Source organism: Pieris brassicae, chromosome 4 (assembly GCF_905147105.1).
Source record: "Pieris brassicae chromosome 4, ilPieBrab1.1, whole genome shotgun sequence".
Classification (NCBI taxonomy): Eukaryota; Metazoa; Arthropoda; class Insecta; order Lepidoptera; family Pieridae; genus Pieris; species Pieris brassicae.
The window spans coordinates 21,789,073-21,801,327 of NC_059668.1; the positions used below are offsets into that span (position 1 = coordinate 21,789,073).

General features: G+C 33.4%; 2 protein-coding genes across 2 annotated transcripts; one reads left to right on the plus strand and one right to left on the minus strand.

The window, feature by feature from the left end:
* Window positions 1-511: 511 nt before the first annotated feature.
* Window positions 512-1,715, plus strand: LOC123708123 (protein FAM32A-like). Its single transcript, XM_045658644.1, has 2 exons — window positions 512-859; window positions 1,514-1,715. Exons 1-2 carry the CDS (start codon window positions 635-637, stop codon window positions 1,634-1,636), a joined length of 348 nt encoding a protein of 115 aa, XP_045514600.1. The 5' UTR covers window positions 512-634; the 3' UTR covers window positions 1,637-1,715.
* Window positions 1,716-3,031: 1,316 nt separating this feature from the next.
* Window positions 3,032-12,196, minus strand: LOC123708116. Its single transcript, XM_045658633.1, has 9 exons — window positions 12,077-12,196; window positions 11,876-11,990; window positions 11,405-11,639; window positions 10,852-11,068; window positions 10,401-10,594; window positions 9,198-9,358; window positions 8,490-8,594; window positions 4,422-4,895; window positions 3,032-3,664 (listed from the first exon to the last, which is right to left on the minus strand). Exons 1-9 carry the CDS (start codon window positions 12,120-12,122, stop codon window positions 3,367-3,369), a joined length of 1,845 nt encoding a protein of 614 aa, XP_045514589.1. The 5' UTR covers window positions 12,123-12,196; the 3' UTR covers window positions 3,032-3,366.
* Window positions 12,197-12,255: the final 59 nt, after the last annotated feature.

A 12,255-nucleotide genomic window follows, 5' to 3' on the forward strand; every position in this document is an offset into this window, starting at 1 on the left:
AAATGTTGATTGTAGTTATTCGTCTGTCTTTAGACTAATATCACCTTGTAAAACAATTTCCGTTTTCCACAATTAAAACAATAACAATAGATAAGATTAGTAAAATGCTTAGTCATGGATGACGAACTCAATGCCAGTAACAATTGTGGAGGCAACAGAATTTTCTTGTTGAAAAAATATACATCCAAGCCCGGAGCAGAGGCAGGGTAAATAAGGTTTATGTATCTTATGGACACAAGCCGCATTTTATTCATGTGTTATCAGTTTTCTCGCCTTGCGGTCGTGCTAGAGACTGTAAGACTGAAAAGCATACTTCCTTGTCTTACCTAGTTTTTATCACTTGAAAATACCTTGGAACAGATTTTTTTTGCATTATTATAATTAAATGTACAAACGACTCAACCCGTCCTTTTTTTCAACTTAAATTATATCAGTAGAAAGTTAGCTGTCACTGTCTTATATTGTTGTATACATGATGTCAATTATCATTAATGAACCGTCATACTCGTATGTCTATGACATTACTTCATTAAGTATTTTGCAAACATTTAACATACTATTTTCATAACAGTGAAAATTGTGAAATAGGAACTATAATTTTTGCTAAGATCGCACAGTTTGATATAACATTACAATGGGTGAGGAGGATGAATACGCATGTGTAAATAAAGCTCAGCTTAAAATCAAAGATAATTCTGGAATTAAGAAAAAGAAGAAGAAGAAAAAAGCCAATAAGGATATAGAAAAAGCTATTGAACACGAGGTCAAACAACATCAACAACAACAACAAGTAAAACCAACTGAAGAACAGAAAAGAACTAAAGCAGAACTAGCTTTTCAGAAAATGCAGGAAAAAATGGTATGTTTGCTTCCTATTCAGTAATATATTATCAAAATTCAGAGAATAGTATTTAAAAGAATATATACATTTTCTAAAATTATTTATTCTTAGCTGTAGTATATTGTAATAAGTTTAAAAACTTTGTTTCATGGTTCTGAAATGAAATCCATACTTCTGTGCTCATATTATAAAGAGGTAAAGTTTGTAAGGTTATAGGTCTTGATCTTTGGATCTATTGAACTAGTTCTGAAAGATTTTTTTAATTCTTGCATGCCATGTTGTTTGTATGTGCCTATATAAAAATTCAAAGACCAAGCAGGAACGGGAAACTGAAGATGGATTTGTAAAGTGAGTCACAGAAAGAATACTCTACTAAAACATTTCTTATGAAAGATATGTGGGTTCTAGGGAAAATATTTAGAACTTAATAATACCTAAAGAATCAGTGACATCATTTTTAAATAACTAACTTTAATATTTTATAAAATATTGTTAGGCATACAGTAAAAACTACTGCGTAGAATTTAATGCAGTTGTTTCCAATATATAGTATGATACTTGACTAGCTTATAAATTAATATGACTAGATCATTAAGAAACTGGTTAACCTTTAGGCTTAATCACCAGTAAAAAATAAAATGTATTGAAATAATTTTTGTGCTTATGTTTTAGCAAAAGCAGAGGATTCAACAAAAAGCAGAGATGACACACAAACAGCGGGTGGAGAGATTCAATCAGCATTTAGATAGTCTCACAGAGCACTTTGATATACCAAAAGTATCTTGGACAAAATAAAACTATACAGATTGTATTATTATGGTTTTGATTACTTAAGATGTACTGTAATTACTAATATTAAAATAATAATTATAAGGAACATTTTGTTTCTATTAAACCCTCTAAACTATCTATCACCTATATATACTAGGAATATTAGATAAATAATTACTAATTAATAATAATAATAGATAAGTTTGATTTCTGCCTGTATGGTGTAGAATATGAAGGTGCAAAAAATGCATTGACTTTAAGTATTTAAGAAAAACTTGTTTATATGTACATATTTGAATAACAAATAAATTTATGTCACATAACCAAAATGGAATTGCTTTGCTACATTTCTAAAGAACTACTTTTAGGTAAAGTAGAACAGAACATGTAGTAGTATATTTGTTGGTGTTTATGGGACAGGAGGCAAACCACCGGGCGCTTCACTTCGAAGAAAGTGATAACCGCTGCCCATGGACACCTGTAATGATGAGGGCTAGCGGGTGGGTTGTCGACCTTTTAGGTAATGGTGCGGTCTCTTGTTAAATACCCCTAAGTCATATAAGTTTGGAAATACTATTTAATATAAAACTAGTTCCAGGTGAGTGTGTGAGGTGGTGCGCGAACACCAGGCGTCGAAAAGGATTCAATTTTGCATTTTGCCTCGACTTCCTATGACGGAATTCAGCCACAGGTATTAGTCCGAACAATTCTTCAGAGCACTTTTCATGAAAAATACGGTAGACTATGCTGAGAGAACCATCATCTTTACGAAAAGCCAAAAGATCAAGCCGGTCCGAAAGTCGACGATTCGCCGTCTGCGTTGAGTCCCGAGGATGCCATAGGTGAGAATAGTACTCCATCTGGGGTCGAATTTGCGCTTTCCTCAATTTTTAGCGATGGCGGGGAGTATTCAGAGTTTTTTGGTTTGAGTTTCATTATTAGCCGTACAAGCAAAATACAAAATACCCTTCTTATCGTATCATACGGCAGTAACTTAGGGACCAAGAAAAAAGCGTACCAATTCTTAAAAGGCCGGCAACTTGCGAGCCTTATATGAGAGTGCCCATGGGGAGCGTTATTACTCAAGATCAGGTGATCCCCCTATCCGTCTTCTGTTACGTTAAAAATATATATTAAAGTTCACCTGCTGAGCAATTGCCCAATTGTTGACATTCAATAATCAGCTGACGATCCTTTAAGTACTGAAAGAGCTGGCTGTTTAAAATAGTCTCCACTATGTATAAATATTAGCAGTGTGATGTACATTGTCTAAATATAATAACTATTTTGTTATTAAAAAAAGGTTTTACTAAAAATTAAAAACAAAGCACATTTTCTTACTCTTAAAACTTGAGGCTAGATTTATTGCTATCCAATATTTTTATTGTATTAATGTGTAAAGTAAAAAAAAGTCATGTATTAATACTAAAATAATAACTTTATTGTATAAAAATGGTACAAAAGTAACTGGACGGATAAGTTACAAAGAGGTACTAATATATACTAAAAACACAATCGCAATATATTTTTCTCTGCCTTTCATAAAACCACTCGGCATCTAACAAAATTAGGAATGCAATCCGAAAGAATTAATCTAAATTAGACTTAATTTTAACATAATGTAAGGCACTGAAGAAATGAGATTCATATTAATACTACACAAATCTTTGCAAACTACAGTAATTGACAATACAATTATACTTAAATCGACTGTACTAAGCAGTGTAATACAAAATTGTGACTTATGCTTAACTTTAGGTAATGAGGCACTTGAGAATTGTACTAAAACTTAAAATAAAAACTACATTCGCTGCATATAATGTAGCAGCTGCATTTCTTCTCCAAAACGAATAGGAGAAAGAGAATATTTTAATAAAACTCTCTTTTGTCGACCAGGGATCGCTTCCATCATCAAAATGCATCGGGCACTGATCCCTCTCTCTCTCATATTCCTCCATTTCAACGGCAACTGCAGCGCCCTCTGTATAGTTCCATGACGTCACATCCTGTTTCAAATCGCAGTAAGCTCCCAGTGCTTGAGACATAAGTACTCTGCAAAATGAATGTATGTAAGAATTTAGATTTATTAAATTATTATTTTTTGGGTAATAATTACATTGTTTTAACTAGACTTAAGATAAATTTAAAAGACCCAAAATGATTGATGCCAATACTGCATACAGACAATATGTACACCAAAAGTCGAAAATCATTTATTCATATAAATAGGTCAATGTACACGTATGAACGCCAAAAAAATAAATATACATTAAATGCTTCTAATTTTACATTTACTGCCAGTTCTCAAAGGCGTAGAACGGAAGAGAAGAACTCTTTTTAATAGCCAATTACACAACTAATGTAAGGATCTGCAACCATAACACCATGTTCCACATGACATCAGCAGGAGGCATGGTGAAATAGGAATACGCACTTACAGTCTCGTGGGAACAACACGCAAATACATAGTCGACTTAACTAACATCACCGCATACACCAGTTTTAAGTTGTTTACAGTTTACTTGTACATAATGATTTAGTCGCAACAATACCAATAGAAAATGCCTCCAATAATGTAAATATCGTAGAAATAAATTTAAAAAAATAAAACAAACCACCGCACCACAAATCTAAAACTTTAGATGTGTACCTTGTACGCACCTATTTTTATATTAAATATAACTCACAAACAATTCAATATATTATTATTAAATAAAAAGCTATACAACGAATAGGCTCTGTTAAGAGTCAAATCGCTTTATGATCAAAAAGTTACAATAAAAAAATTTATTAATGTAAGAAAAAATACCTGTTAAGATCAGCCCTTTGGTACACCCAGCATCGATACTTTGAAAACGGATCAAGTTCGTCATACGTTATCAGATATGACTTCAAATTCTCTTTCCAATAGCCGATACACTTCATCTTATAATCGGGATCACTGTATATATCCACCGGTCTTCCCAAATGATCCACCGAAAGGCAATAGTTTTCCTTTATTTGCACAGTTTTCTGATCGACATCACACACAGAGAAATCACTTATATTGATTTTACAGTATAAATTTGGTCGGGGACTTAATGTAACACCACCGAGTATCCTAGTTTCAAACTTCACATCTCCTTTTTGGGTGAAATTAAATTTCCCTGCAACGGGACATCTTATCGGTGTTGGGTCTTTCTTAAGGAAGATATCATAACGCCAATTTCGTTTGTTCTGGAATTGTACCCAGGAGCATACGGTGTGGAAGTTGTTCTGTGTCATTGCTAATCCTTTACGATATCTGTGGAAATATAAATTAAATGTATAGTTGAAACAATTGTTTGAAGCGCACAATGGATAATATGTCCAACATTTTATCCTAACCAAATGGAATCAATTATTGCTTCGCTATGATTTATTACAAAATTATATATATATATATATATATACACATACAGCACACTTGTATGTATATATGTGTGTAGTGTATAATGTTTAAGATCATTCTATCTCTTTTGTATAATTAATAGTAAAAAAGATTAGTCTTCTTTGTTATGTTCATGCAGATGAGGTGATGTGACAATCAACCAGTAACTTAATAGATTCAGAGTCAGGACTTACTAAGTATGACTTGTATAAAAACCTATTAAATTTGACATTAGTTATACTTAGCCCTAACTTTCTCTAAATCATTCCCAGTTACCTAAAAATTATTTAAAATGAGTATGTGTGTGGTGATAAATCTTACAGTGCCCCACTACAGTGGTTACTTGTAATGCTCAGATTTTTTTAAATTAGACTAGTGTAGTTTATTATGTATAAGACAAAGCTGTTAGTTGTGAGTACGTTAGTATCATAGGAAATAATTGGTAATCAGATATCTTTTTTTTACTATGGGACCTAACACTGTGGGTAATCTTGCATCGTGCAACCAAACCTGTAATGTATTTATAAAAATATCAGACGCAATGAATTCTCTGGATATCCAATTTACCTTATAACATTGTGATGTTGCGGGACGAAGTCGAAGCAGACATAATCCTTTTGATAACCAAATGGAATCAATTATTGCTTCGCTATGATTTATTACAAAATTATATATATACAGTCAAAACCTGATATAGCGACATTGAAGGGACCGTATACTTGCCGACGTTATATCCGATAGTTGTTATAAGCAATACATAAGTATAAACAAGTACAGTAGTTATATTAGTTGTGTAGTTATATTATCATAGGTATCTATCTAGAATAGGTTATGTATGTGAACTTGTTGTCAAATCAAATGTCAGAAAAGAAATGGAAATATTTATTAAGAAATAATTAGAATACAAAATGTACTTAGCTACTTACAGTACAGGTTATAAGACCACACTAGTTTTTAAAGTAATCAGTCATTTTAGTCTCTTTTTTTAGCCTAGTCTCAAATATTTTATTCCATTTTACGTTTCATACTCCTCAAGGTATGAGTATCATGAGTATTAAACTGGTCGTTAAAGGCAACAAATTTTTGCAAAACTGTTATAGCGTTAAGAGCCTCGAAAATTGTTGATGGCTGAAACTGTTCTTCTGGGTCTTGCTGGTCTTCGTTTTCGTCGTCAGTGTTATGATTGTTACTTTCAGCTTCTGCAAGAATTTCTTCCTCAGTAGCTAAGGCGCACACGGCGACACTGTCATCTATTCCAATAAATTCCTCTATCTCAATTCTTTGTTCTGTAGCAGTAGATCTTTGCAACTGAGCAACCAATTCAGCAAGTGCTACGTTGTCATCTTCATCTGTAGATTGTATCATTCTTGCTAGCGGAATATCATCGTCGTTCTCCGCTTGTGATGGAGAGAGATCTTTGAAACCTGCATGGCGAAAGCAGTTGGCTATAGTGGTCTGTGTGACCTTTTCCCAAGCTTCCGATATCATTAGAATTGCATCCAGAACACTAAGACTTTTAGTATCTTTGCTGTTTTCAATATTCTGTATCATTTGTAGCACTTGAAGTTTTCTGTATTGTGTTTTTAAAGCTTTTATCACTCCTTGGTCCATGGGCTGTAAAACAGAGGTGACATTGGGCGGTAAAAACACAAGCCTTATGCATTTCAGATTGGAGACTACAGAATGAGCGGGACAGTTGTCTACTAGAAGTATTTTGTTTCCTCCAGACTTTAATTCTGCATCCCAGATACGCTGCCATTTTTCAAAAATTTGCGATGTCATCCAGGACCTAGTGTTGTTTTCATAAGTTACAGGCAAAGATTGAAGAATGTTCTTAAAGCAACGCGGTTTTTTAGCTTTTCCTATCACCAAAAGTTTTCTTTTACATGAACCAGTCATGTTTGCCGCAACCAATACTGTAATTTTGTTTTGGACAACTTTCCGCCCTTGCATTCCTCGCCTTTGAATTTAAGTGTTTTGTCAGGGGTTAAATTGTAAAACAATCCTGTTTCATCAGCATTAAAGATTTCCTCTGGTGTGTATCCTTCGCATAGTGCAGGCCACTTATGAGAGAGCCACTCTTCAGACACTCCTTTAGAAACGCCAGCCGCTTCATTGCAAACTTTTCCTGCCACAATATTATGACGAGCACGTTGTACCCAAGACGACGAACACTTAAAATTTTCCTTAGCCATAAGATGAGCAAAGTCATTGGCTTTTTGTTGCAGAATCAGACCACTTATTGTGACGCTGTTTGCCCTCTGATGTTTAAACCATGTTAATAAAGCATCTTCTATAACTTTATGTTTACTTGTCCTTGCTCGTTTAAGTTTTAAAGAGTTGTTTTCGAAAAGAACTTTTATTTTATCTCTATTCTTCCAAATCGTTGATATCGAAACTCCACATTCCGTTGCAATTTCACTATTTGACTCGCCATTTTCTAATCTCCATATGACATGAGATTTTTCTTCAATAGAAAACACTTTCCTCTTTTTTTGCGACATGATAACGCATAAATGCACGGTCTAATCAAAACCAACACTTATAAATCAAGCTGTTACTCACGCAGTCATTTCGCGCACTAAACAATTGGTGTAAAATATGCAAGGTCAAATGGCCGGGAAGAGGTTCGGATGAGGTGGGAGAAAGTGCGTAGGTAATAATACGCCTAAATATTCCTTCAATGCTGATCAATAAGATTTAAAATCGTCCGTATTGTTTTGTTTTGCCGGGACAAGAAGCGGTTGGTCGTTATAGTCGATGAATATCGATAAAGTTTCGTCGTTGTAAGCGATATGTCGCTGTATCCGATGTTGTTATAGGCGGTATGTTTGCTGAATAGTTTACTAGAGATTCGGGCGGGACCTTACAATCTGGCTGTAATAACCGATCGGTCGTTGTAAACGATGTCGTTATAATCGATTTCGACTGTATATATATATATATATATATACACACATACAGCACACTTGTATGTATATATGTGTGAAGTGTATAATGTTTAAGATCTTTCTATCTCTTTTGTATAATTAATAGTAAAAAAGATTAGTCTTCTTTGTTATGTTCATGCAGATGAGGTGATGTGACAATCAACCAGTAACTTAATAGATTCAGAGTCAGGACTTACTAAGTATGACTTGTATAAAAACCTATTAAATTTGACATTAGTTATACTTAGCCCTAACTTTCTCTAAATCATTCCTAGTTACCTAAAAATTATTTAAAATGAGTATGTGGGTGATAAATCTTACAGTGCCCCACTACAGTGGTTACTTGTAATGATCAGATTTTATTTAATTACACTAGTGTAGTTTATTATGTATGAGACAAAGCTGTTAGTTGTGAGTACGTTAGTATCATAGGAAATAATTGGTAATCATATATCTTTTTTTTACTATGGGACCTTACACTGTGGGTAATCTTGCATCCTGCAACTGAACCTGTAATGTATTTAATAAAATATTATACCTTATAACATTGTGATGTTGCGGGACAAAGTCAAAGCAGACATAATCCTTTTGACAACCGTCAACTGTCAAACGGGCCATCATCACTCTACTGTCACGTTGTTCCCTGAAAAGTTTTTCCAGCAAATAATTTTTTTACATACATCAATTAAACACAGTTCAACTTTTTAACACCTATCAATAAAAGTTATTATATCCTTTAAGACTGAATCAAGATCAAACCAGCTGTATATGAAATATGGCCTGAACATAGCATTTGATAAGGTCCTTAGAGATGCTGTATCGATAAAAAGGGGTCATAATAAGAATGTTGATGCAATGTTACTTAGAACTCGATGTATTTTTTTTTACATAATAGGGGCAAACAAGCCTACGGGACTCCCATAAAGGGCAGTTCTCGCATCCCATGAACATCCATGTGGTGCGTTGCCGGCCTTTCAGGGAGGAGTACACTCTCACTTAGAACATTTGGAAGTCAGGAAAACCCCCCACTGGCAGTCGATTCCATAATTAGCTAGTTGGCAAAAGTACCTGTGAAGACTACGGAAGACTTTCAGCCTTTAAGGTGATTTTGATGAAATTTTGAATTGATACGTCACGTACGGTGTTGAAACAAGGCAGGAGGGATCAAACGAACCAACTCTTCATATAGTGAGTCATAGTACACTTTGTAGAAATGAATAAGTTAATTTTGAAATAAAAAACTCACCTGCAAACATAAATAGTCCGCCTATACCTTCCTTCGTCGGGATAATACGTCTCAATTATGTGTGTTTCATTTATAAATACATCAGCGTCAATGTTTGCCGTATTTATCCAATCGCCTGAGAAGTTTTGTGGCAATCGACAACCAGGTTCTACTACTTCAGCCTATGGGTAAACCAATTTTTTTAAATATATTTCAATAGGATCAATTTCTAGCTGCATTTTTTTGCAGCAGTCAACATGCATTGCAGCAGTGCACATATTAGAAAATTGTAATTTCCATAATGTTACCCTAGTTTTCAGGAAGCTGAAACCTTTTTTTCAGTCGGTTTCAGAACATGTGTAGGTGAGTGGTGCAGTTTTCAGGGGACCCGTTTTCAGGCCTAGGTCTTATACCCCTTTGATGAAGGAATATTCTAGACCAAACTTTCTAGGTGTGAGACAAGGACGAAATGATACGAGAGAGAGAGAGAGAGAGAAGATCAGAACTTTCTCGAAACTAGACTGAGCACTCTAGAACTCCGTACGACAAGGACGGAGCAACGTGCGAAAGAGACAAAGAGTGCGGACGTTCTAGAATTGTGCAATCGCTACTCAGTAGCAAGCCCGCCTAGAAAGTTCTCGAATATTGTTTAGAATTATTCCCAGGGATATATAAGCGAGCCGAAACGCGACTAGTCGCCTTTAGGTTTGAATGCGATAACAAGAGAGAAACACCGAAGCGATAAAGTGCGAATAAAGTGAATACAAGTGATAAAGTACTGTGTGAAGTGTGCATAAGTGAAGTAATTAGTGACTGTTTTTGTGCGTGTTATAAGTCATTTCTGCATTAATTTGTGTCCATAAATTCCTCATTGATTTTTCAAGAAATAAACCCTTGAATAAATTTCCGTTATTTTCTATCCGATCCCCTAGCTCGTAACAATAACAATAACTGATAGTAATAACTCTATTACAATTGATGAAATTCTGTAATAATTAGTAGTAATAAGGTAAAATGAAATAATTATATATATATTATTTGTATTCATGTCTATGATAATAATAAATTTATCTAATTTAACTTTATTTAACCAATTTCTGTAAAGTTGCATATATCATATATATATCACAAATCATTTTTCGAAAAATAAGATCATAAAGAAGTTTAACTTCTTACATGTGTACACTAGTACACGCACACACTTTTTTTAAACATAAATATTACCTTAACAGGTGTAATCTTGTATCTTTCAGGAGATTTTTCCACTGTTTTCAAACTGCTACATTCAGGTGTAATAGATGCTCCAATAAACAAATCATCATCTCTGTTTCTCAAGAAGCAGCGGTATCTCTCATCTTTACGTGACTCCTTCGTGTTGGCAACAGCAAAGAACTGATTCTTGTTAACAAACCAATGCCCTAAAAGTATTAAACCATGCGAATGTAAAATCCATAAATTCTACAATGTTCAGAAAAGATATATCCCAATAACTATTGATTCATATTTGAATTAAAATCCTAATTTTTATATGATTAGTCAAAAACTTTAGTACAATAAAAATATTCAAAGTTTTCCATTTTGTCTTGAAATCTGAGTCCTTATAATTCTATTTGAACATGTCAACCCTTATACAAATGAGACTGTCTTTGTTAATTATAGTAAAAAATATGCTTACCCAAACAACTGTATTCAACAACTCCCTCAAATGTGCCTGACATTCCAGGGCACTTTCTATAGGTGATATTAAACTTTTGATTTGTTATCAAGAATTGTGTTCCAGCTGTTTGGCAAGACTTGATCTGTGCTTCTGGGTGGCTACATTCACCTGTGAATCTAAATCGGTTTTGATATGTAAACTGCCACACTCCCTCTAAAGAAGATCGACAATTAACCTGAAATTGAACACGATGCAAAATAATTAATGATATAGAATATATATAATATAATGATAAAAAACCAACAACTTGTTACTATAAATTTAAAAATGTAGGCATTTTCAGAATGAGCAGCTAGTAATTGACTACTCTTGTCTACTTTAACTATTCTTGTTCATCATCTGTTGTTTTTATTTTCTTCCAACTATATATTTTTTAATTGTTCTTAATCTATTTAACATTACAGACTATATTGTATTGAATTTATAACTTGTATACTAACTTTTTAGTAAATGCAGTTAAAACCACACATTATAATTTAACTAAACACTCACAACACAATGTCATACTTACAGGAACAAAATTTTCAGCAAACAAGGTTATGAAATACTGGTCAGGATTAAGATTTCTGCAAACACGCTCCACAGTTGGTTCTTCATGAGGTTCTAAATCTACACAAGGACTTTCAATCTTCTCCAGAACATTTACAGTACGAACAACAAGCTTTACACAATAGTAGCATTTTGTATATTTAAATACCATAGTATAGTTTGATTGAGATTCAGCTTTGATATTCACACATAAACCCCTAAAAAAGAAAAAAAAACATTAGTATCATTAGTTGTGAATTCATTCAATACAGTTTTAGCACAATTTGAAAAGTTTAAGGTGTTTGTAGGTTTTAAAGTATTATAAAATGTAACCAGCGAGAAATGTTCTACATATAATAAGAAATCTTCAACTCATTTTAATTAATAAGTTATAATTTCTTAAAGTAAACATATTTTGGTAAGACTTCAAAATTAAGTTATATAAATTGTATACCTGCCAGTCATTTCGTAAGCATTGATATCAGTCGTTGTTTGTTGACCATTTTCAAAAGAAAACCATGAATTCCTCAAAACTATTGGTATATTACACTCAGAGGAGACCAGCTCGACTGAAAAGAATGAGATGTTTGTTAGTATTTAGTCACAATAGACTTAAGTAAAGTATGAGTAAATAAGCAGTTATATTAATACTGACCCCTATATAATACAGTAAATAATAATATAAATAGTTCTAGCTTCATTTTTACGAACAACTCGAGGTTACATTTATAACTTTAGAAATAAATTTAAATAACGACAAGCAAGTGCCACCACCCTTTTCAATAATTTTTCTTGTTAATGTTGTATATAGTCACAGACTATAATCCACAGACT

Coding starts and splice junctions, on each gene's coding strand:
- LOC123708123 (XM_045658644.1), top strand. CDS start 635: ATGGGTGAGGAGGATGAATACGCATGTGTAAATAAAGCTCAGCTTAAA. Junction 860..1,513: donor AGAAAATGCAGGAAAAAATG/GTATGTTTGCTT, acceptor CTTATGTTTTAG/CAAAAGCAGAGGATTCAACA.
- LOC123708116 (XM_045658633.1), bottom strand. CDS start 12,122: ATGAAGCTAGAACTATTTATATTATTATTTACTGTATTATATAGGG. Junction 11,640..11,875: donor GCTTACGAAATGACTGGCAG/GTATACAATTTA, acceptor TTTCTTTTTTAG/GGGTTTATGTGTGAATATCA. Junction 8,595..9,197: donor CGGACTATTTATGTTTGCAG/GTGAGTTTTTTA, acceptor AAAACTTTTCAG/GGAACAACGTGACAGTAGAG.